Genomic DNA, 26,229 nt, shown 5'->3' on the forward strand with positions numbered 1-26,229 from the left:
CTGATTTTTAAGAGGTTTCATTTTCATAGCAGGCGTCTGATTACCGCTTCCACCTCCAGTGGGAACCCGCACCAATCATACACTCAACATCACTTGTAATCACATTGACTGGTAACATCTCACATCTATTCTCAGACTGCTTTCAAAGAGCCGGTTTACCTGGATGAAAATAAACAGGATTATTTGAGCCTGAAAACAACATGTGAGCCTGAATCAGAGCCACATTTGAAGGACGGTTTGCCCGAGTAAATAAACCTTCCAATAACAAATAAAAAGTGCCAGGGACCTTGCAGAGCCACGCATGTCGCTCATAAGGACTCTGCATTGAAAGCATCAGGACTCATTTATTTATGTGAAAAACAAAGCTTTAAAAGACACTTTTGTCAGTTTGCTCATGAGGACTGATGTCGCACTATCGCCTGTACATCTGCATCCATGAACCTTTGAAAGCTCCTCTTAGTTTGGGGGGACAAACTCGACGGCGGACGTGGCTCCAGACAGCCGCTTTGGACTGTGGCAGTAAACTGAGTTAAGACCTTGCTGCAGTTTCACTGTGATGCCATTTTCCACTTATACAAATCAGACCCCTACAGCTCAACGTTTGTGTCATGCGGGTTGTCAAGTGTTGTTTTGATCGCAGCTTTTTACTGCTATCAAACGTTAGAACTGAAACTTGCATCACCTGCTCCCCGCTGTGATTCCTTGTCTTCACCCGGCTACAAAAGAAATCACTGCTGTCACTGAAAAGACTCATGACTTCAATTAACTGATTTCTTCCCTTCTCGTTTTTACAGCTGCTTTCTGCTGCTTTATAATATCAGTGCTGATGAGAGGAAATTCTGCTTTCATCTTTCCTTAAAGGACGTACCATCTGTTCCCAACTTTAAGCTCCTTAACTACAAATCATGTGCTTTTTTATTGTCATTATAATACAGTTTTCTTACTGTTCTCGCCAGCCATTGGTTGCTTTTTTTTTTAAAACCACCTCAGTCTGGTTTCTGTCCAGTTTGTGAGTTATTTTGGGTCAATGTTAAATATTCCAACAACTGTGATTTTGTACCGACCATTCATGTTCCCTAGAGGATGAATCCTTCTGTCTGAATCACCTCCTCATCAGCCTCAGTTGCACATGCATGGGTAATGTCATTCCTTCAACATCAACATGTTAACGCTGTCACTGTGGCCATGTTAGCATACTGACATTAGCAGTTAGCTGAAAGCTAAATAGCTAGCCACTAGCATGGCTGTTTGTAGATTAATTCAACGTTAATATTATTTTTTGAATCTTTTCTTCTTTGCTCTTCAGTCCTTTTGACAAATGCACAGGTGCTTTTCATCATATTTGGATTTATTTGAACCTGTTTGTTTTTTATGCCTGTGCATAATTAATGAAAACATTTTACAGAAAAACATGATTTGTAGTGAATTGGCCAAATCATGCATAACCACTGGTACTGTATGGTCCTTTTTTAAGATGCTGTTTTTTGGGAGAATCTTTGCAACAAGGCACTGCATCAACTTCAATCCTCTCTCTGCTGAGAGAGTCGCATCAGCTCTGCACGCTGACAACCAAACATGCAGCGCAGGTGCATGAATATTTGGCACAGGACTTGCAGCCGTGCCTGTTCCCATGCATTTTTAATCAGGCCGCCCCCTCTTGTCCAACAGCAGGAAGAGGGTAACTGCAAGAGCCTGGAGTCTGAGAAACTAACCGGCCCCCTCCACCTTGATGAATAAGTAAACACATCGCACCAGGCAGAGATGCAGTCAGTAAAACTCTCAGCTGGAAGCAAAAGATTTGCTTTCTTCTGGAAGAAATGCTGTTTACTCGCTGACGATTCCTCAGCTCGCTCCCTCTGAACTCTATTAACATTTTCCTCTCAGTCTGGATCCATGCATTAACTTTAATTCTAGCCAGGAGATTGCGTTTCAGCGCTGTCTAAAGACAAATCAGCTTTGATGTCTGGCTGTTGACGTTGTGGTTTTAAGGTTTTGCTTGAGCGTCTTTTTAACAATCATTTTTACATGAACTGAAGCAGAGGGACATCTCATTACAGTCTGTGACAGGCTGTGAGATTTCTCTTGGTTTGGTCAAACGGTGATGTCATGTTCTTCCACGCACCAATCAGATTGTAACAATGAAAGAGTCTGATGACAGTTGTTACGTATGTTGCCAAGGAGAGCGGAGGCTGATGAAGCAGATTATCTGAGAGTCTGCATTTTAAACAGATTCATTTTTAACTCTGGGTGTTTTTTTTTGTCTGATTTTCACTTTGATGGTTGCTTTGTGAGTCAAAATGACTCAGAGCTGCTCTAATCAATATTTGTGTGTTAACCAGGGGTCTGGTGACTGATGAGTTTTGGTGTAATGTGAAAAGGGTCATTTGTAGTAACAAACCCACAGAGAGTTTCCATTGGCTCTGCAGTTCCTCTCAGCTCTGTGGAGCTTTGCAGCGTCTTTCTTCTCGTTGTTAAGTTTTGTCAGCGTGTTGTGTCGCTGCTGTTTTAAGCAGAAAAGCTCAGATGAATAAACTGTGTGCAACCTGATCAGCTCCAAACAGCAGACAGTTAGCAGCAAGCAGGTGAACATAGTTTTAAGAGGCAGATTTCTTTTTTCCGCGCTGTGTTTTGGAAAAAAGAAAAGCTGCTCTGGCCTCTCTGGGTTGAAAGGCACAAGTCTGTCTGACTGCAGCCAGCATCCCAGCGGGGTGGTCTGTTGGCTAGCCAGCTGCGCTGTAGCTTAGTGCCCTGTGCCAAAGTACATCACTGCTGCAGGCCGAGGAGGACAAACATATCGTTCCCACCGGTTGCAGGCCGAGCCGGATCATAGACTGGGTGTTATAGATGTGAGTCGACTTGGAAAACATTCTTTACATCCTGTTTTTCTGGCTCTGACTCAGAAAGAGGACATCCCTGCTCTGAATCCAGGCCTTAAAAACCCTGATTGCCCTCAGGTGAAGCAGATTAGATAAATTTTTTAGTTTTAAAGTTTATTCAGAACTTTGTATTTTTTTAACAACTTTTCTTTGCTTTTCCTTTTTTGCCTCTTTTTTTTGTTTCTGATCAAATAATTTCAACTAAAGGTGCACTTACTGCCATTTAGCCGCTGCTTGTGACTACATTTCACAGCCTTCATCACAAATGGAGTTTTAAGTTGTCATGGAGTTGATTCAGCTTTCTTTGCATGACCTGTTGTTATGTGTCCAAAAGCTCTGAAGGTTTCTTGAATATTTAATAATATCTGTTCAGGTTCATCTGCTCCTCATTTATTGAGGGGTTCATCAAATCATTGTGGCTCCAGTGTAAACAGACCTTACTGAAAATAAAGGCTCAAGGTTAAAGATGGGCCATATTGCAGAAAGGTGTGAATGTCTTTCATATTCATTTCAGCAAAATTAAACGTATTTTCAGGGTTCATTCAAATGAAATTACTGACAAAGCAGCAGCAGCAGCAAAGCGTCCTCATCAGTGACTCTTCATCAGCAGCTTTTCTGCTGCCGGTTTTCCTGCCACACCCACACACTCCGACACACAAACACAAAGACGCCCCAGCTCTGCAGCCTCCATGTGGATTTGTACACTGCTTGGATGTCAACAGGCAAATGAACAATGGTGTTTACCAAATGGCTTTGTTGTTCAACACCCAGGCTTATTAAAATGGCATCTCATTAGAGGCCCTGAGTAGCCATTTTATAAGGGATTAATTGCATCTTTTGAAAGCATTTTCTCCTCATTATTATTCTGCATTGCATATGGATTTGCTGTGACCGTAACAGCCCTACATATTCATATTACAGGAAGCTTAGAAATGGTTGGGAAATGAGCCAACAGGCGGAGCCGTGTTGGTGAGCAGACCGACGCTGAATTTCAAACACAAGCTTTTCTGCTCTGGATGTAAAACAGGCTCAATGTGTTTCCTGCTAAATTAATGAAATGTCCAACAGTATGTCTTCCACTGTCCGTTGGCCTGATGTGCCTCTTTTCACTTTGTGTGGTCAAACTCTGGAGTATGCTGAGGTCCACAGTTCTTTCTTGACCTTGTTGACAGCAGTTGAGAAAGCTTCATAACACATGAACTTCATATGAGTATAAAATATGTAACGTGTCACATCAAAAGTTTTGCATCCTCTCTAATTAAAGTTAAATTCAATGGAGTTCATGAAATACAACCCCGGGACTGATTTTGGATCGTCTAACCTGATCATATTTGAACTCTAAAGTTCTATAAGAACAAGACGAATGGCCATGCTAGCTGCTCTGTGAGGCTGTGCAGGAGCTAAATGCTAACGTCAGCATGCTAGCATCACACAAGGAAAATGCTAACATGCTGCTGCTTATCAGTTGCGGGTACCATCACCACACTTCATGACAGAGTCCATCCCATAGTTGTTGAGGTATAAAGTCTGGATCAAAGCGTTTGACTGTCAAACAAACAGCACAGATGTACCAAAGACTGTTTGTTCCTTTAAATTATTCAGTATAAAAAAAATATTTACTGCACATAAAATCCGTCCCCGATCCTGATTCCTTCACTGTTTTTGCACCCTGTGCTTTAATAAAAACTAAAATGCAGCAAAAATGAGTCATAACGACCTCATTAAAGCATCTGACTGCAAAACAAATTAACTATTAAAAAAGGCTTGATAACTGAACATTTCAATAAAAATGTGCAATGTGCTGAATTCACTGTCATGGCCACATCTGCACAGAGCAGAGGCAGCCTTCCCTCAGACGGTCCACAGCATCTCTTCTTCACTGTCACTTTTCACTGTTTCCCAGCTGTTGTGCCAAAATGTTTATCCTGTAGATGCTGTTTATCTGCCGGCTGTGACTCCACCTCCGTTTCACAGCAGGGAGATGAGAGCGTTATTGCCATTTAAATGTTTGTGCTTCATTTTCCCGTCACTGGCTTTTTAAACTCTGAAAGAATATTTACAGGATGGAAAAAAGAGCAGAAGACTGGTAAAGAACAGAGATCACATCAAAGATAATATTATTTTACAAGAACTGAAACCATTGATCCTACAAAGGCATTATGTGGCTTTATGTTGAGTGTGCTGTGATATTTCTCATTGTTTAGCAGATACGTGTCTTGATTCAACAAATTTCCAGTGATTTTGACTGATGACCTGCTGGGAAGAATACCCTCTTTGATCGATATAGAGTCTTGCTATTTCAAAGTGGTAAAATACACACACAAAAAATCACACAAGTAAAACATTCAAAATGAGCTTAAAATCCAACCATAAAGGCTTGAATAGCTTTACTATGGAATAGTAAACAAAATCATAAACAGATGCAACATATTTTGTCTGATTATAACTGAAAAAAGCTTGAAGTGTGTCAGCATCACAAGCAGAAGAAAAACACTTGAGTCCAAACAATTGGATGTGGAGACAAAACCAAAATAAACTTCAGTATTTATTCCCACAAAACCTTTAAGTTGCACATTCTGGCCTGTTCTTACATTCTGTTCACGAGTAAAAGGCTCCTGCAGTCATTTCTGTTAACTTTCATTTTTATTGATTTCATCGGTAGATCCTGACAGATACTGGATTATTTAGACTAAATTGATATTTGAGAGTTTCAAAACCTGGTGATGATCCATGTGTCTGCCCTAAATATACAACATAAACAGGAACTTTCTTAAAGGAGGCCTGAGTCTTTCTGCAGGCTGATTTTTGTTCTGTGTGTTCGCTGAATGAAATCCCGTTCCACCGTACCACCATGCAGCACTGTTCCAGCCTATCAGCTGTCACCTAAACGTGTACTGAGCAGGATGAAAAACACACTTTTTATGGCTCTTGGATGGACATCGCTATGCAACAGCAGCAGATGACCTTAAAGGGCCATTCCACCAAGTTCATGTGAAAAAAGTTCTCAAAATATGAAGACTCCCAGTCTGAGGATGAAGGAAAATGTGGTGGTGTGAAGTCAGAAAGAAGTGGGATTAGCAGACCTCTGCAGCTCGCTCCTCATGCCTGCCCGAGGCTAACAGCTCGAGGCTGCTTTAGCTGCTGGTAGAATAACACACCCAAATCCCCAACTGATCTGACTGTGGTCGAGTTGCATTGTGGGTACTGCAGATGCCATGTATTGACAGGAGAGAATATGTGGAAGATAAGAAGATATCTGTGGTTCTGCTGCAGCAATTCCGCATCTGAGAAAAATCTTTTAAACATATCTTTGGCCTTCCTGCAGTGATAAGCAGATAATTCTATGTTATATCTGCAGTAAGTAGAACACTCAGCTGGTAATGTCAGTCAGGCTTTTTGTTTCCTGTGTTTCTAGCCTTAACTTGAAACTCATAACAGTGAACTCAGACTTGTGATCTGAGTATCATTATTTCAAATAATCAGATTTGTAATCGCTGATCACGATCGCCTGCAACGTGCAGCAGCACAGCACCAGTTATTAAACGAGACTTTGGCCTGAAGCAGACATAATTCTCTTCTTCTGAAGCGTGGCACTTTGTGTGCAGCAGGCCTTGAGTACATGTAAATTGCATCTGGAGTGTATTTACCTTTCAGGTCAAAGACGAACATGAAAGGCTTTTGCAGTCCCAGTGGTGGCGACTGTAATGAGGATGGCTCTCCTCAACAGTCAGTGCTTTGACCCACATTAGCTCTCTGCCCGAGGCCCACTGAGGCAGGATGGAGATGGAGAATAATAGCTGGATATCGTGTCTAAGACGCGCATTGTATATTAAATTACATTCAGTGAGTTCCACAAGACTGTGTGAAGTTCATAAACTAGAGGGGATTTAAAAAAAAATCCATTAAAAGCCCTCTGCACAGATTCCAGAGCACATCTCACAACTCTAAGCCTGACCTGAAAGGGTCTCACTGCAGAAGCACTTTCATTATGACTGTTCACGTTGCAGTGGACTTTGAACTTTGAAGGAATTTGAAGGAACATCACTGGTTTTACTCTGTTAACCCTGTTTATGCAGAAAAAAAATAAAGATAAAGCAGCAAAACTCAAGTGTTGCAAAAGTCACAAATAAAAACAGACTTGATGAAAGCACAAATAAAGAGATACATTCACCTTAAACATTCACCCAGAAAGACCAAAACCAACAGTGATTCTACTAATAAATATTGTTTGTGTGGCTAAAGTCTCATGTCTTCTTCCTCGGCAGAGTTTTTTTGTACAACCCTGATTCCAAAAAAGCTGGGCCGCGGTGTGAAATGTAAATAAAAACTGAATACAGTCATTTCCAAACAAACTAAATCAACATAAATCAATGAGGCTGGTGAGGTCAAGCATTAAATATATCGTCTATTGCGCCTCTGCAAACTTCTTTCCTTACAGAGCAAATAAACTAAAGCACCACTTCAAATCATCTGAGTCCGTTGAGTCAATGATGTGAGCCAGCTGTCATGTAGATACATCACTGTGGAGTCTCACGGCGTTTTGTCTCAGCAGCAACAAGTGTCCCATCCATCTTTTCTATTTCTTCATTTATTCAGGGACAGTTTTCACTGAGAAAGCCGAGTGTGTGTCAGCATTTTATAGTCATATGCATTCCCAGTGCCACCACCACAGTCTTCTTACTGGTGGAGAATTTTGCTGCTGCTACAGACACAGATGGGGATTAAGTGCCTTGCTGAAGGGCACCTTGATGGAAGCTGTTGAATTTAAAGCATTACTCATTCATTTTCCACAATCAGACTTTCACAGCCGGTCTGGTTATTGACTCTGAAACCCTCCAGCAACGAGCTTGTCTCCCCTAACATTCAATCAGCCTGCAGGCTGTCAATTTTTTCAACTTCCTGCTCAAATCAGACTTCTTTGGCCGTCGATCTTCATTTCAGGATGTTTCCAGTACATACTGACAGAGATGGTGGAAAATCCATGAATGTGTAGAATCACATTAGCAAAGATGTTTTGTAACTCACCTGATGTCGCCCTGCTTCCTTTGACCCCTGTGGGTTTCCGTCTTTGTTGCATCTTGTCGCCCTCACATTGTGACAGCTTTTTCTGAGTTTTCTGTCATAATGGACTGAAAACGTTGACTTTGGATGATCCTGCAAAATCCTGGATTATGACTAATGCTGAAGCTTAAATGAAGTAACTACAAATTGATAACAGAAAGACTATTTTTGGAGCTTGAATCATGTCCCTGTACACATTTACAGAGAGGGGGTAACAGAAGGAACTGACACACACACCTCCCAAATTTCAACGTTGCATCATGTGGCCCTGCATGTCAAGCAAGCTGATCGGTTGCATCAATTGCTGTTGGGAGGCAGGTTTGAAATGTTGCATATACAAATGTAAATGAAACAGCCTCTTTAACGACCATGATTGAAAAGCTTTATTATCTATCAGTGCAGGCGGTGTCCTTGGCTGGTGCATGGCTCATGTAGAGATGCAGCACTTAAAAGAACATCGGATGCACATAAAAAGATGACACGTTATACTAACAGGAGTAAGAGTTAAAGAGTTTAAAGTTGACTCGTGGAAGTTAAAAGAATATTCAGTGCAGTTCATTGTTAGCATGTTGGTAGCATTAGCATTTAGCTCAAAAGACAGCTGTGCCTAAGAAGAACTTCAGTCGCTGTAAACTCTGTTTGTGGTTCAATTCACAATGAAGAACATCCTGTTTAGTCTCCAGTGTTTGGATCCAAATGTATTAACAGACCATAAAGTTAAGGTGGCTCAGGCATCAGTTTCGACCATCATTTTCTTTAACCTGCCTCAAGTCCCCCCGGCATTGGGCTAGAGACTGGGCTAATTCTGCTTGGAATCTAAAGAAACATGGCTGTACAGCTCTGCACTCTTCAGACTGATCAGAAAAATAAGGTATTTTAAATAACATGTTTCTATGGGGGGCTGCACGGTGGCGCAGCAGGCAGTGCGCGTGCCTTACAGCAAGAAGGTCGCAGGTTCAATTCCTGGGTCAGGCCTTTCTGTGTGAAGTTTGCATGTTCTTCCCGTGCATGCGTGGGTTCTCTCCGGGCACTCCAGGCTTCCTCTCACAGACCAAAAACATGCTCATTAGGTTGATTGGTGACTCTAAATTGCCCCTAGGTGTGAGTGTGAGTGTGAATGGTTGTGTGTACGTGCCCTGTGATCGGCTGGCGATCGGCTCAGGGTGTACCCCGCCTCCTGCCCGTCGACAGCTGAGATAGGCTCCGGCCCCCCCGTGACCCCAAAAGGGATAAGCGGCGTAGAAAATGGATGGATGTTTCTATGGGAGGAGATAAAAATCAAAAGCCTTTCAGCTGCAGCATAAACAACATGTTTACAGCCTGAATGTGCAATTCAAGAGTAGATGTCCATAATTGAATCAATTAATTGCCGCAGTACTTGAGCTTTTAAGGACAGTTCAACCTGTACCTATAAATCTAATTTGTCCTCAAACTGCTTGGATTTAGATCCTGGAAATATTAATGCACCAAGAAATTACTTGTTTGAATCATCCAATTCAGTTTGCTTTAGTTTTCATCCAGAAGATTTATCTGTAATCCAAGGAACCGAGGCTTGTACGACCATCAAGTACCGTTGTAATTCCCCTATTCTGTGAAGTTTACATTTTAAAACAAAAGATTAATGGACAGGACAAATCTCCTCTCATTTTCTGTCCAGGACAAACTGTTGTTAATGTGCACCAGTGAAGATAAACCCTCCAAAGGGACAGATAACATTTTTTTTTATGTTGGAACTCATTGGTATTCCCCTCTACCTGTTATTATTTTAATGGCTCTAATCTAAAATGACTTCAGTCGTAGAAATGAGCTCACCGGGCACACACGCTGATAATTTGCTGAGGAGAAAAAAAAAACTACTTGGCAGAGAAGCATTGTAAACAAAAGTAAATAGACACAACAAATGGTGCTTATTTATTCATAGACATACCTTCATTTCCATATAAATGTACGTGACCTATGGGAGGCTTGTTTGTTGTTTAGATTCACTCAGAGAAAGCAAACAAAAATCTAATTTCTTCGCAGTATTTTCTCTTGCAGAGAAAGCATGTGGCCATTATTTTGCCTTGTTAGATATTCTTTCGTCGTCTCAGTATCTGATTTTGCAGGCTGCTGTCTCAAATAGTGCTGTGTGTGTGTTTGTGTGTGTGTGTGTGTGTGTGTGGAGATACTCTTTGTGAGGACTCTCATAATATTGACTCACAGCTGTCATTGTGTTTCCACTTACTCCTGCTGCAGCATCTCTCAGCTGCCACCGTGGAGCTTTTTCTTCACAGAAACACAAAATGGCTCTCTTCTCTGGCAGATGGCAGATGATCCCCCCCCCCCCCTAAAATGGAACTCGAGAAATGAATAACACAATGAATAATGAGTTGTTTATTGAGCTTTTTGGGGCCCGGCAGCAGCCGCACGGGCCCATGCCGAAATTGTCCCCCTCACCTGGGAGCTAACAGCTTTTCACATCGAAGGCTGCGTTTTTATGTTACGCAACATCAGAATTAGGGAGGGCGTCGTGGGACCAGCACTTTTTTAGATGAGGTGCCAAATAGAACAGATAGTGTGCAGAGTAATTCTATTTTACTTAAAAGACTGTCAGAGTAAATATCACTCTGAACTGGGCTGGAAGAGTTTGTTTTTCTATCAAAGTGAGTTTTCAAGCATCATCTGGGCACGCAAACCCAACAGATGACTGACGGTTCCCCCTGTGAGCGCTTAGATTAACGACCAGAATGATCCATTATTAGATTCATTTTGCTTAATCCAGTGATAAACCTGAAAATCAGCCTTATGTATCTCTGTGTTAGTGCCGTTGGCCACATCTGTCATGCTGAGCGCCTCATCATAACCCAATTAAAGATGAATATCCATCCGGCTTTTTGACTGATACCTCAGGGCTGCAACTAATTATTATTTTAATTAAAGCTTCTCCAATCAATATTTTTACATTAACAATGGATCAAGTGACTATGTTTAATGTGAAAGGAAGGCTCATAATGATGAACCAGCAAGGAATTATCATCCAATGTTGCCGTTTCTCTCAGCTCTATGCTAACGTTTTAGCATCTTTTAGCTCGTTGTTTTGGTTTTACAGCCCACAGCTTAATTGTTTTGGTTCACTCTCACCGTTCTCAACAACCTGTCCACACGACAAACAGCAAATATTCAAAGTTAAGGACTAACTGGTGAACGTAGTGGAGCGTTTAGCACCTGAATGGCCAAGTAAGTCCTTCAGGTAGTGGTGATGACCAAAAAAGAGATAAAAGGAGAATGGATATTGGATTTAAACTTAACTCACAGCCAGAAACAGACTCCGTGAATGTTTGCCTCCCTGTGTGCTGGATCTATAAATTGGCAATTGGTAACAAACACGTTAGTCAAAACACCTTCATAAGGTCAACGTTATCTTTTCAGTTTGCTCTGCCACCCCCAATGCCCATTATTGCTACTTTAGTAATACATGTATCTTTTTTTAATCATCGATTAATCGTTTAGCCTATAAAATGTCAGAGAATACTGTGAGAGCCCATAATGACATGTTGGGTGTTGTGGTGTAGTTATATGGTCTATACTGCGCCTCAGTTCAGTTCCAGGACCGGCAAAACTGTAAACTGTCCAATCAAAGTGTAAATAATTGCTTGTTTTACCTGTTTAACCACCAAAACTCAGAGATATCCAGTAGCATCAATACAGAAAAAGAGAAATTCTGACATTTGAGAAGCTGAAACCAGTGAATTTATTGGAATTTGTTGCATGTTGAACGACTTAAATAATGAATCTGTTGTCCAAATTATTGCTGATTTGTTTTCAGTTAACTGACCACCTGAATCATCAACTAGTTGTTTCAGTTTTAAGATACTTTCGTCACATATTTAAGCTCTTTTTGTTTCAGTAAAATATCAGTTCTCCTCTGATTAGTGAGGCATTTCTGATTCATGCTTCTTGATGAGAGCAGGTGATGAGCTCTTTTTTATTCCATTCACAGAAGCCTTTGCATAATCCTGAATATCAATATCACTACCCAAATGTCCACAAGGAGTAGATTAAAGAATATTTAGCTAGCCATGTGTACACGCTCTCACACATCTTTACTTGCTTTTGATGACCAAATTTCTGTTTCATCTTTGACTTCCTGCAGCGAGAGACGTGATAATGAGGCTAATGTGGAAGTCCATGGACAAGATGAGGTGTTTCAGGAAGAGATCCATGTTCCCCTTCCTTGGCTTCCTCATCACCTTTCTTCTCTTTTTCAACCTTTATATGGATGATGGATACATGCTGGTAAGATTTTGCACCGCTGAAAGGTCGATACTCGGTTTCTAAAACATTGTGATGATGATCTTTGAGTGCTTCTGTCCAATTACTGCTCTCGACATTTTGCTTTTGCTCACTTTGTAATTTTAGGAGGCTGAAAAAAGGCAGCTGGGAGAGACACTGATGCATCCTGCAAGCTCTGAAAGATACGGCCACACATTCAGAGATCTGTCTAATTTCTCTGGGACCATCAATGTGACGTATCGCTACCTTGCAGGAATTCCTTTGCCACGCAAAAGTAGGTATTTCTACTGAGATGATGCTATTAGCGCTAATATTAGTTTTTGGTGTCCGAACATATTGAATCACTGTCAGCATGAAATATTTTGAGATCCACAAAGAAGTAACTGAAGTGGTTTCTGTTCACAGAGTATCTCACCATCGGTTTGTCATCTGTCAAGAGGAAAAAGGGAAATTACCTTCTTGAGACGATCAAATCCATCTTTGATCAGTCCAGTTACGAGGAGCTCAAAGAGATTGTGGTTGTGGTCCACCTGGCGGACTTTGACCTGGTCTGGTGTGAGAACCTGGTGCAGGAAATCACTAGGAAGTTTGCTCACCACATCATAGCCGGACGCCTATTGGTGATCCACACTCCAGAGGAGTACTATCCGTCTTTGGACGGTTTGAAAAGGAACTACAACGACCCGGAGGACCGGGTCCGTTTCCGTTCAAAGCAGAATGTGGACTACGCTTTCCTCCTCAACTTCTGCACAAACCTCTCTCACTTCTACATGATGTTAGAGGATGACGTGCGCTGCTCCAGGAACTTCCTGACGGCACTGAAGAAGGTGATTACCTCCAGAGAAGGTTCCTACTGGGTGATGCTGGAGTTCTCCAAGCTGGGCTACATCGGGAAGCTGTACCACTCCAAAGACCTGCCGCGTCTGGCTCATTTCCTGCTCATGTTCTACCAGGAAATGCCCTGCGACTGGCTCCTCATCCACTTCAGGGGTCTGCTGGCCCAGAAGGACGTGATCCGCTTCAAGCCCTCGCTGTTCCAGCACATGGGCTACTACTCCTCTTACAAAGGAGCAGAAAATAAGCTGAAGGACGACGACTTCGAGGAAGACTCCATCGACATCCCTGACAACCCTCCTGCCAGCCTTTACACAAACATCAACGTCTTTGAAAACTACGACGCCACCAAGGCTTACAGTAGCATCGTTGATGAATATTTCTGGGGGAAGCCTCCTTGCACTGGAGATTTCTTTGTCATAATCTTCAATAAGTCAACTAAAATCAGCAGAATTAAAATACTGACAGGCACAGAGGACAGGCAAAATGACATTCTTCACCACGGAGCTCTGGAAGTAGGACAGAAGTCTGTGGAAACCAAACAGGGCAGGCAGTGCTCATCCTACATCACGTTAGGAGAGTTTAAAGGTGGAAGCATTGAGGTGAACAATGTGGACCACAAGATAGGCTTTGACATCGAGTGCGTACGAATAGTCGTCACTGCCAGTCAGAAAGAGTGGCTGATCATAAGAACTATCAGTTTATGGACCGCACAACCTGTAAGCCAGTTTAAAAAGTAGCACAGGAAGGTTTTAAATGATCATCTGTATGTACAGTATCTACTTTGAATGCAATTTCTATAAGTTCATTTCGGACTACTTCTGGGAAATATGTGTGTCTGGGATTCAAAGCAATCCATATTTTCTTGGGTTGTTTAGAGAAAGGCATAATGTTTTCAATGTGATGTATTAAAATGACCAATCTGTACAGTATGGAGCCTTTATACTTATCTTCATTTTCCTAAAGTGAAAATCTGTATATAAAATTGTTCCTACTTGACTGCTTTCTTGTTTTCATTTGTCATAGCATCTAAGGGCCATTCCACAAAATCTAAGCTTCAAAATGTTCAACCTGAGTCTTGTAAGTGTGCTGTTTTCTGAGTTCAGGCAGACATTTTTATAGCTGGGTTACCAAATGTCTTCAATAGCTGCCCAGAAACTTTTGTAAAACGGAATAATAAAGTGAAATGAAATAACAATTCAGTGTCATCAGGCGAACATTTTTCAGGGCGTCATGCCCCTAGGCTCAGTCAATCGATGGCTGCCTCTCATACAGTGTTTCTAAGTCTGAAAATGAATGAGGATAGGTTCAGTGTTGCACTTAAGACTTGTTTCCTACATCTAAAGGACTTGTGAGTAGCGGAAGCACAGCTATGAGAATAAGCCTGAGGACCCACCCGGAAGTGTGAGAATATGCAACCCCCCCCCCCCCCCCCATCATTTAATTTCATTTAATATGAGTCATGACTTTCATCAAGTCAAAACCAGATGACTCGTTCATCCTGCAAATGCAGCAATCAGTTGATAATATCTTGGCAATAATTACTTGATTCCTAAAGAAGTGAAGGTAAATTAATACATTTTTTTAATGTGATGGCAAAGGTTGACAGTGTTAGCAGCTTCATTTTATTTGTCATTATTTTAAAAACTCGCTGATATATATATATATATATATATATATATATATAAATATAAAGAATTAGTATGAGCTCTGATCATGAATGTATTATAAGATCTTATCTCTTAACTTCAGCCTCGGTTTAGTTTTGATTGGGGACCTTTGCTGCCATCTGCTGGTATATTAAAAACTAACACAAAGAGATTCACTCAATTACTCCTTTGAATGTGACCAAATGTCCTAATTCTTGGTTTGAAAGTGAAACAAATTCACATATAACTTGGTTATAACACCATAAATCAATATTGTTATGACAGCATCAATTATTACAATACAGTAATAATTAGCAGTTAATGTAGTAGTATGATTTTACCCATTAATGTGTTTTAATTTTTTAGGTTAAGTGTTTATATGGAACGTTAATCCAATAAGAGAAACAGGTTATTGCATTTTATGGAAGCAAAGAAAAGCTCAACTGAATTTGCTATAACTTTAACAAACTTATTATTATCGTTGTTATGTAACCAGGTAATCTCATGGAAATCAGCATCTTCTGTGTACAGAACAAACAGACAGCCACACAGATAATTCATAACACACATTATACATTTTTACAATTAGAAAAACAGTTACAAGTGTGATTAGAAATATGTTAACCTTACAAAACATTAAAATGAAATAAGACAGTTCAGATTTTTAGAAGCTCATTCCATTTGTATGCAGCACGGTATTTGAACCCACTTTTGCCAAGTTCAGTGAGAGCCAGAGGTGCAGCTAATGTTAAAATGTCCTGTGACCTGCATTGTAACGACTGTATTTGAATGCACCAGAGATGTAGATGCACTTTAACTTGAATGAACTTGATTAAAATGAAAGGATTACATCAGCTGCGTTTCAATCTAAAAAGAAACATCATATTTTTACAGGTTATAACATTTTACAGCAGCAGTTAGAAGCTTTGTAAATCTTACTTAACTCACAACAGTGACATATACTGAGGCATCCTGCTCTTGTGTCACATCATCAGTTTTATTTATATGGTCCTCAAAGGGATTTAGAATCCAGGAGACATTCAACACCCTCAATCTTAGACCCTTGATTATGAGAAGGAAAACTCCCGGCTGCAAAACCTTTAATGAAAATAAAGGAAATAAAGCTGAGGAAGAGCAGTAGAGGACAGATTCCCCTTCCAGGATGAAAAAAACATGCCACAGATGTGTATAAACAGAAATAAAGTCGTAACATGACATTATGGAGGAACAGAAAATAATTAAACAAAGTGTGAACATACAGTGAATGAAAACTCTGGGTCTGGAGACAATCGCGTCCCTCTTGTCCTCGGGTCTCAGAGACTTACAGGTGTCACTTGTGCTGCTGCCTCCTCTCTGTGTGAGTTCCCTTCAGGTGTTGTGGGTGCCAGTATAAAACAGATGGCCTGGCTGCAGATGGAGCCAAACCTAAAATGAATTTTCTGGTGAAAAATAGACTTTCCGCCAGGGAAATAAGTTCACTTAACTTCTCTAACCCTGTTTGTTACAGTGACATTTCATTGGGATGCATCAGACTTTAATCTGTTTTACATCACCGTATCAACATCCTGAGTCTCATTTTCTTCTCATATTCTTAAATTCTTCTTCACATTTCAGTCCACACATAGTCCTGAGTTTCTTTCTCTTTTACTCTGACGTCTTCCTCCTGAATCATATCATCCTCTTATATGTGTCCTTAGGTGGTCTCATCTGCTCTCCTGCCTTCCAGTCCAATCCAATTTCCCTCATCCTATTTCTCTACTCATTATATTCTCTACCTCCCCTTGTTTTTTTTAACCACCTGCTGCCTCCTCCTCTCCTCCAGCCATATGTAATCTGAATCAATCTCTCATTATCTCACTGCTGCAGTTAAAGAAAAAGGATGGTGAACTCTATGCTCTCCAGTCAGAGCACCATGGCATGAAGAAAAACAACTCATTACAAAACAATTGAAAAACAAACAAACAAAACCTTGATTTGTGCTCTGACTCTTAAATAGTGTGTATCTATTTGATACCACTTGGACTTTCACCTCAGAGGGGACAGTAACAAGCAATAAGATGTCAGTAATTTAAGCAGTAAAAACTATAGGATGTCTTGATTCTGATGATGGATCATAGATTAGATGTTTTAGTGACTGATTAAATTTGATTGTGTCAGTTTGTGTTGTAAGGAATAATCCGTTATTTGTTTATGACTGAGGACCAAACCATTATAATCATTAGCTCTGATAAACTTGCAGTCTTGATGGGTTGCTCATCTTAACAGTGGCACAGATTGTACCAGAATTTCAAGTGAATTTGGCTTAATTTTGCAAATTTCATCTCAATAAATACATTTAAAAAATGTGAATGAAGGTGGCCATAAAGGTTATATCCATCCTATCATATCTGCATTACAAACTCCCAAGATTCATTATTTACTCTGAATCGTGTTAATTCAGTATTTTGGACTGAGAGAGTGACATCATGGAGCATCTTTGTTAACAAAACGAATATAGCTTAACAACAAAGAGACCCCATAATCAAAAGAGTACAGATCAGAGTATTAGATATACAGGAAGTGACAAAAATAAATAAACAAAAACAAAAATTTTACTTATGTACAAAAAGTCTGCCTCATTAAAATCAAATGTATTTTTCTGTAGGACAGTTACCCTTAACAAACATAACGCAACTCGTTAAAAAAAATCTTTAAAAAATCACAGGGAAGTGAATTCAGTACTAATAAATAATACATGAACTGTAGAGTGACGTATGCGTCACCGTCATCAAACTGCGCCCGTGGTGTGTCAACACAAACAGAAGCAAACAGCGAAGCTAGTGGTGAAGTTTGAACGCCAACTGCTGCCTGTAATGATGAGTATCCCTCTCCGATAACGACAGGGGATCATACTTATGTTTCTTGTGCCTTTTCCGCCCGTCGCTTGTTGAAGTTATGTGCAAAGTAATGCTGCTCCTCGTTAGCAAGCTGTCGTTTAGAAGTATTACGCTTTTGCTAAGATTAGCATGTCGTGTTTGAACTGAGGTTCATTGCTGGCTTCTGTGTAAATTAATGGCGTCTTAAACGAGCTTTTGAAATGTTTTCAAAACAAGAATATTGCTGTCATTGACAAACATTTAACCTTTGCACCGTTAGCTACCTCACTAATCAGCTGGACGTTATCACATAATGCTAATATAGCTAAGTCAGTTGAAGTGCAGCCCTCGTGTGAACGTTATGCTTTTGGTTGTTTTGTGAGTTTTTATTAAAGATTGAATTGTGGTCGGTTTTTACTCAGATTTAATATTTCAGTGCTGTGGCTTGCTGTAGAAACAAGTGCTACTTGTTTACTGATGTGACAGGATGTGTTTGTGTGTTCAGCTCAGTGGTTGTTACTTTCAGTTTGTTGATAACGTTGCTTCACGAGCTATCTGTTTGGTACAGATTCAGTTCAACCGTGGCTTTGGCTTAATTAACTGTGCTTTAAAAATTAGCAGATTCAGGTGAACTGAATCCACTAACTTTCTTCAGGATGCATATGAGCTACATGTCCATTAATAATCGCAGAGTCCTTTCAGTCTGGGCCTGGTTTTCTAGGTTTTGATTTGGCTCCTTAGCTTTAATTTGAAATCTTAATGATCTGCAGTCACACTTTAGACCATAGTGTGTCCATTTGTCCATCCCATTCTTTTTCACTATTATAATGCCTCATGCACAAAGCCAGATCCAGATGTCCAAATGTCAGAGCTTTGAAAGTGATTTAGAGCCAATCTGATAAATTTAGGCCATTTCTACAAGACTTAGCAGTATTTAGACTAAACCACAGCTTCTGATGAGAGATCAGTCCGGTTTAAGATACTGAGCTCTGGGTTGTCCCAGACTGTTTCCAAATGTTTCAGTCATGGCTGACATATCAGATGTTTTCAGTGATTCAAATTAAACTATTGAATTGGTAAAGGCTAGATTTCTCCAGAGAAATAATCACATATAAACAAAAAAGCCTTAACTTTTAGGTGTGTTTTCCCTCCAGGCCCTTCAAAAGTGAATGAACCTTCTGCCAGTGCTGTGTTGTAAGTGCTGCTGCTGCCGGGATGGGCCAGCAGCTCTCAGGTCAGGCGGTGATGACCCATCTGCCTGAGAAGCTGGTGAAACACGCTGGACTCGTACGTGACAGCGGCAACCTAACTTACGAGGAGTTTCTGGCAAGAGTGGCTGAACTTAACGACGTGTAAGTCACAGTCTGTTCCGGACACATTCTGTAGCTGTTCACTCGAACAAATAAATGTCCATCAGGAGTAACAGATGTTCAATCATGCAAACATACAGCTGTTTTCCATTTGCTTTAATGTAGTGGAGGGACAGTGGAATGAACACATTTAATTTGGAACAAACAGTTTGAAGCAGATGACTGCGAGGAATGCTGACTTGAGTTTACTTTTACTTTTTCTTTTAAGTGACTTTCTTTTTGGCATCTGGAGTACTGTTCTGATTGAGACCTAAACTCTGCACAGAAAGCTTCAGCACCATTCCACCAGCTAGGAATTGGCCCGTCTTACTCCCCAGGCTTTAGGGCCTGCCTCTGCTGATTTAATTTTAGCTTACTAGCTCTCAGAGATACTAACGGAGAGGCAGGATAACATTGTAAAAGTGAGTTTTTCTCAGTTGTGACAAAAGAAAGTCAGATGAAATGAGACAGGATTTGTGGTCATTTATCTAAACATGAAGATGTTTGGATTTGCAGCATGTAAATGGCTGTGCAGAATATCATCACATCTGGGAATATCCAGTGCCATTAAGTGCAGGGTTTGGATCTGACCAGATCCATTTTTTTAATGGATCTGTACTGACTGTGTAAAACTTAGATCACAGCAGAGCATTCAGAGTGAGTGAACAGCATCTAAACAGCAGAGTGCACACAGTAAACAACAGGCAGCAGTTTTGGCCATCATTCAGCGCGCATGTGTGTGTGCGCGAGAGTGCACATGTGCGTGTATGTGTGTGTGTGTTGCTGCGCTCGTAAGCCTTACTGAGTTGAACATTCCCTCTCATCTCTCTCAGTACGGCCAAACTAGCTGCTGGACAGCAGAAGCACCTGCTGTTTGAGGTGCAGCCAGGATCCGATGCCACAGCCTTGTGGAAGGTGGTTGTCAGGGTCCTCTGTACCAAGGTGAGACCAAAAGACCTTTTTCACATACATCACATGCCAAGAAGAGCATCTGCCCACAACTTTGATTTTGTGTTAGAGACTAAGAGAGAGAGAGGGATAGATGCAGGTGGAGGAAATGAATCTGTATGTTGTGTTCATGTGCAGGAGAAAGTGTGAAACTTGTTCACATTAATCTTGACCCTCAGCCCATTTATAGACTTTATCATTAAACTATATCAATAATAATAAATTGAATTAGTTGTTCACATTTTAGAAATCAATCAGACAGAAATTAGTGGAAAAGTCAAACATTCAGGTTACAGTTTTATTAAACCTAGTAGTGTTTTTCAGTATACTGACTCCTAATTGTTGTTTGTCTTCAGAATACATAATTATCACTCATTGTCACTGCACCATTTGTTCTGGCCTTGGTGCCCTACATGTTGGCCACGATGCCTCAATACATTTGCTTTTGTCAAAGGCGCAAGTGGCTTTGCCCTAAAAATGACTGTAATTCCAGGCCTGCACCTCGGCTATCTTTCTCCACACCACTCATTCATTCACTCTCCTCTAACAGCAACACCATTCTCATAACTTCTTTTAAACAAGCAATCTATAAAATAAATACACATATACAGGGAAATACAGTAATAAATCTCGTTGGTTTTGGTCTAAAGAATAGAGCCAAAGCTTTTACAGTTTTATATCAAAAGAAAAGCAGCCCTAACACTTTCTCCATATATGTGGGACTAGTTACTCAGTTTTCTTCTTCATGGAGGGCATGGTGGGTATGAAGTTATTGCAGGCAGAAATATTGCATTTTGCTCCCTCAGTATCGGTACTCCGTTGTGGTTGAGTCGTTCTGAAATTTGATTTGAATTGAAACACACTGTTGAGTTTGTGCAGCACCTGAGGAATAATTTACAGCAATAAGTGAAGCTGAACTCGACCAAACAGAGACATAAACTGAACTATGAGTTTTTTTCCACACCTAATTAATACAACACTGATTGTAGAAAAACCTTGTTTTACTGTCCCAAGCTCAAATTCTGATGTTTAGACCTAGAAATCACAGAATTTAAAGATTCAACAGCTTGACTTAAATAAGAACATGTTTTGGCTATAAAAGCGCTTATTGGTGCAAAATTCTGTTACAGTGCGTCGTAGGCGTTGTGTGATTTCCTTTACTTTCTCCCAGATCAACAAGGAGAATGGCATGGTGGAAGCATCGCGCATCATGAACCTGTACCAGTTCATCCAGCTGTACCGCGACATCACCAGCCAGGCAGCTGAGGTGCTGTGTGCAGAGGCCGCCACGGAGGGCCCGTCTGCCCAGCTCCCCTCCACCGACTCCTGCCAGGCCAGCATGTGGATGGGCAGGTAGGTGCACACGAAGTGATCCCCCAAACAGGCAAAGACCCCATGACCAGTGCCTAATTCACCTCAATGCCTTCTTTTTATATTTAGGAAGAGTTTTAATTGGAAAGTCGCATTGTCATTACAGTCAGTGTTTCCAATCGAGCCATTTGTGTGCATACTTTAGGTATCCAATGCATTTTGTACTACATTACATTTACACTGCTACTGTAGGTCTCCTGAAAACAAGCTACCATACAAGCTCCTGGCGTTTTGTTCCGACTCACGGCAGGTGTCAGTTGTAGAAAAGGGGTTCTCAAATGTCACACAGGCTGTTAAAATGATGGATTTTACAACTTGTTTAGCAACAGAAAGGCTGTTTATCCCCCTGGTTGGATTCCCACCCATAGGAGGAGCTCAGGAGGCTGAGGGAATCATTTTTAGATTTTCATGCATTTTTTTTATTACATTGAAGGATTTTTTTTTCAGGCAAATCTTTTGATTGCAAACCATCAACATTCATCCCACATCCCCACAGAAGAAGGACACTCTGATACCTCCACAATCAGGATATGCAAATCTGCTAGCACAAACTTCACCATCTCTGTTGTTGCTTCTTGTGAAGTATCAAGTTCAAACATTTCTCCTAAATATCTCTGATGGAGCTTTTTGCAAACAATTAACATTTTGATGTGAGTAATTATTTGTGTAATAAGTTTGTTTTTGTGTGTTAGTTTGAGAGACATGTCAGATACAATGTACATTGTATTTTCAATGTTTTTCAAATGTTTTTCACTGTTCAAGTGAGTAATACATTAGTATTGAATAAATGTTCACTGTGACCAAAAACAAAGAGATGTTTTGTGAAAACTGGGCCGGTAGTTTTTACATAATCCTGACAGACAGACAGACAAACCAACAAATCTGACTGAAAAATCATCTTCGGTAGAGATATTTGGAAAAGGCGGTGCCTTTCTCCTTAGAAAATAATTAGAACTTCATCTCATTTCTGTTTGTGTGCTGTGCAGAGTGAAGCAGCTAACTGATGAAGAGGAGTGCTGCATCTGCATGGACGGAAAGGCTGACCTCATTCTGCCCTGCGCACACAGCTTCTGTCAGAAGTGCATTGATAAATGGTAAAATGATGCATCCAGCTTCTGGTCAAATTATGTGAACAAACAGCAGCAGTGATGATTACACACACTCTTCTGTTCCTGCAGGAGCGGGCAGAGCCGAAACTGTCCCATCTGCCGTCTGCAGGTGACTGCTGCCAATGAATCGTGGGTAATGTCTGATTTTCCCACAGAGGACGACATCGCCGGCTACATCCTCAACTTGGCTGATGAGGCGGGCCATCCACACAGGCCTTAATGCACACAACATACTGAGTCAATTAGATGGCAGCGGATATCGACCCGTACCCAAGTAGACTTTACGTGTTGCAACACAAAATGTCACCTTCACTGAGGATTTTTTTTTCTTAAAGCTAACAATGCAGCAGGGTTTCCTACTCCTTATGTTCTTAGTGACAGGATTGGAAAATGAAGCCTGGTCTCATTTAAGTCCCAAAAATCCCAGGATGCTCTTTGTAACCCAAGTGTTGTAGATGTGGTGCGTTATGGGAACTGTGTGTGAGAATACATTGAGTATATGTAATATATTATAATCTATTAGTTTAACACACAGAGTAACCAGAAGTACAGGTCTTACACTTATTCGTGGGTTCATTTAACCAACATGAGGGAAGATGATCCAGTTTAAAGTTGCCTTTCATGTTTATATGAACGGAACAGAGCGAAGGTTGGCCCCTGTATAGAGAGAGGGTTGATTAGTGTGACACACGTATTCATAATTAGAACATTTGAATGAGTAATTTGACATTTGGAAAAAGCTTACATGCTTTCTGGGTGAGAAATAGATGAGAAGTTCAGTACTGCTCATGTCTGTCATCTCCTCATGTCTGTCTTATAAGGCTGCAGCCATCAGTCAGTTAGCTTAGCTTAGCTTAGCACAAAGACTGAAAACTGCTAAGACGTTATACGGTCGTACTTTTTGACTCTGCTGTGGTCAAACAAACGAGGCATAGCAGGTTAATCAGTGCGCTTCAGAGGTGCTGGACAGATTCAGGTGAGCTGTTTCCTCTTACTTCCCGTATTAGCGTATTTCTTAAATGTCAAACTTTTGCTTTAAGTGCAAAGGTAAGATGGAGTTCCTGCTCAAAATGTAAAACCAAATTCATTTTCCTCCAGTAAAGCTGTTCTGTAGTCTGTGCAATGTAACCGTGCATGCTTATATCCCACATGACATGAAAACTGATGTTCTGATCCAGTTCAGAGCCTGACAGTCGGGACTGATGGTCTTTAGGTGTACACTACTAAATAGTTTTATATCATTTGAATGACATGGCTTTCTGCAGCATTTTATTCAGTGTTGGAAATAACCACTATTTGCTGTTTATGCTGTTCTCTCTTTTTACATAATATGTTTAATTTACTGTAATTTTATAAAGGTTATTTTAATATGATTGCTGTAGAAGTACTGTAGTTTTCACTTAAAACAAAACAACCAGTCTTTGCTTTGCTCTGCTTTGTCATGCCTATGATTAAAGATAACTGATTTATTGCCATAGGCAGCTTTTCAGGTACAAATTAACTCTTGTACAATTAAAGTAGAATTTATTTTAAATACATATTTCTGGCTTGCTTTGCAGATTGTAGTTAAAGAGAATGTGGTTATGATTTATGAGTACTGGATCCATCCTGAAGTATTTCATAAAATGTACAAATGTATTGAGTTTAAATTTCATTAGAGTGATAAATTTCCATTTCATTGAAATCTAATGCATTATTTAAGGTGTAATGATTGGAATTTGATCACTTTTAACAGATAGCCTAACCGCTTTTTCCAAGTTTGAGACAGTCACTCCACAATTATTCAGGAGTAATGTGATATTAGCCTTTCATTTCTTGGATGAGATATTTGATTTACGTTCATTTGACACACCATAAACTTTTGTGGTTTTTGGTTTTCATTGCTGACAAATCGCACTTTGAAACCTCACTGTAGCTTTCTTGGTGTTTGTGTACCACAAAAACAGATTAATTAATCTCTGCTGTGGAAAATATTATTTGATGCTGTAATATTATGACATCAGTTGAGATCAGACACAACAAAAAATGTGCGGCTGTAGGAAACTTCACTGAATTCAGCAGAATCAGGGACAGAGTGTGATCTCGTGGCCACATTACTGCATGGTCCATTCAAGATTTACAAAACAAAGTCATAAAAGTAAATCAGTATTATATATTTAATATTTAAAGAATAAGAAAATGTTACATTTGGCTCCATGGCCATGTCTCACGATAGATTAGTATAAAGCATCTGATCCTACATATGCACTTCGTATGTAAATTTGCTGAATGGAGAGAGGTGTAATGAAAATGACTTGATCCTTACTGTATTATCCTTAATAAAGAAATAGTCACTTTTTGCACTTTATGGCTTTGTGTTGTGTTGGATTAAAAGGTTGAAATTACTTCTCAATGTCTTTTAACGCTTGAATTTATTGAAAACAAGTATTATTGGCAACAAAAAGACATTTATCCATCTTGTTTTAACAATATTAAGCAATGAAAAGTTAAATTCTGTCATGCATACTAATTTAGTGTGATTACTACTGTGTAATTCATTTAGTATATACAAAATGTTATAGAAAACAATATTTTTTTCAATACTTTGCATGTAATGTGACCCAGTGACTCCAAATAAATACCACACACTATATACTGGACAAAGTACATCTTAATGTTGAATTTTAGTGCTCATTATAATTGATGGAAATATTTTCATTGAAAATGATTGATTTTGAAATAGAAGAATTGCATTTAAGAATTGCAACAAACTAGTGTACTTCATCTAAAACACAGCAGTCTTTCATTTTCACTGTTTTTATTCAGTTTCTCAGATGCATTCTTTGAAGCTCAATGCAACACTGTTTGTTACACAGTTTTTGTTATGTTTTTTTTCCAACAAGTTTTCACAACAACCAAAAATGGAAAACACTGTAGTAGAATTACTGTGAGGTTAGAAATTACATCAACTCAGTACTGTGCAAACAGTGCTATACTTTACAGTACAGTACATGCAGTAAAGAAAAAATAAAACAAAAATTACTCTTACCCTAATAACACTTACTTGATTTATGTTGATGAAAACAAGTTTTTGTTGCTGCAGCGGGTGGAGACGGATTGCATTGTTTGCTCTGACTATTTCTACAATGGCAAGTTCCTGCTGTTGGGTGAACATGCTTTGCGTCCACCCCCAGAAGGTCTTCTAGCCATTCTGTAGGAAAATGCAACCATGAATTGTTATTGGTTGGGTTATTTGGATTGGATCGTGCTGCAGGTGCCAGCTGTTACTGAACTTGGAAAATCCAGTTTTTCATATTGTGCACCTGCAAAGTGGAGCAACATGCAGAGCCATTTAAAGCTTTCCTCATTTTTATCCGTAGGGCAATTTAAATCTTTAACTGCATCACATTTTGCTTCTAGGTCTTCCTGTTTTACTTATTAATGGTTTTTACAATTTAACTCTAAGTTTTATGCAATTTTCTCTTTGGCTTTTTCCATGTCTAAGTGCTTTTGTTTTTATTGTTTTACTTGGCTACATTGTAAATGAGGCCTTACCTCAATGTATTTCCGAGTTAAAATTAAGGTTGAAAAAAAAAAAAAAATTACATTAACATATATACTGTACTTTACTGTATATACCATACACAGTACTGAAACAGCTCAATATAATCACTGCATGTTTCACAAAACTTTGCTGTATTTGCAGTACTGTACTGTAGATTGTACACAGTACTGTAACATCTCAGTGGTACAGTATCATGTACTATACTGTACTGTATCACAGAACTACCAATTTTTGTTGCAAAAGGAGCATTAGCCAACTATTGCTTAGCTGAGGCCATTTGTGGCTGGTTGGTGTTCAGTTTTGTAAGTAAGTATTTTCAGGTGTGTGTCAAAGTATCTCCAATTACCCAATGTGTTTTATA

The 26,229-nt window shown here is 39.9% G+C and overlaps 2 protein-coding genes across 3 annotated transcripts in view; both read left to right on the forward strand.

The window, feature by feature from the left end:
* The window catches only part of LOC139337894 (alpha-1,3-mannosyl-glycoprotein 4-beta-N-acetylglucosaminyltransferase C-like), a 34,959-nt gene extending 20,715 nt beyond the window's left edge, over positions 1–14,244 (forward strand). The window contains exons 3-5 of one of the 2 annotated variants that reach the window (XM_070972722.1): positions 12,070–12,212; positions 12,336–12,483; positions 12,615–14,244. In XM_070972722.1, coding sequence (XP_070828823.1) covers positions 12,084–12,212; positions 12,336–12,483; positions 12,615–13,783 — 1,446 coding nt within the window. In that variant the 5' untranslated portion in view covers positions 12,070–12,083 and the 3' untranslated portion in view covers positions 13,784–14,244. The remainder of the gene's footprint in view (positions 1–12,069; positions 12,213–12,335; positions 12,484–12,614) is intronic. The other variant, XM_070972721.1, reaches the window with a different exon arrangement.
* A 4,460-nt stretch (positions 14,245–18,704) lies between these two features.
* rnf141 (ring finger protein 141) lies at positions 18,705–24,671 on the forward strand. The gene is made up of 5 exons (XM_070972723.1): positions 18,705–18,899; positions 19,730–19,838; positions 21,016–21,197; positions 22,202–22,309; positions 22,394–24,671. Exons 1-5 carry the CDS (start codon positions 18,763–18,765, stop codon positions 22,542–22,544), a joined length of 687 nt encoding a protein of 228 aa, XP_070828824.1. The 5' UTR covers positions 18,705–18,762; the 3' UTR covers positions 22,545–24,671.
* The last annotated feature ends 1,558 nt before the right edge of the window (positions 24,672–26,229 follow it).

The sequence above is a fragment of the Chaetodon trifascialis genome, chromosome 10, assembly GCF_039877785.1.
Source record: "Chaetodon trifascialis isolate fChaTrf1 chromosome 10, fChaTrf1.hap1, whole genome shotgun sequence".
Taxonomy (NCBI): Eukaryota; Metazoa; Chordata; class Actinopteri; order Chaetodontiformes; family Chaetodontidae; genus Chaetodon; species Chaetodon trifascialis.

Coding starts and splice junctions, on each gene's coding strand:
- rnf141 (XM_070972723.1), top strand. CDS start 18,763: ATGGGCCAGCAGCTCTCAGGTCAGGCGGTGATGACCCATCTGCCTGAG. Junction 19,839..21,015: donor TCAGGGTCCTCTGTACCAAG/GTGAGACCAAAA, acceptor ACTTTCTCCCAG/ATCAACAAGGAGAATGGCAT. Junction 21,198..22,201: donor GCCAGCATGTGGATGGGCAG/GTAGGTGCACAC, acceptor TGTGCTGTGCAG/AGTGAAGCAGCTAACTGATG.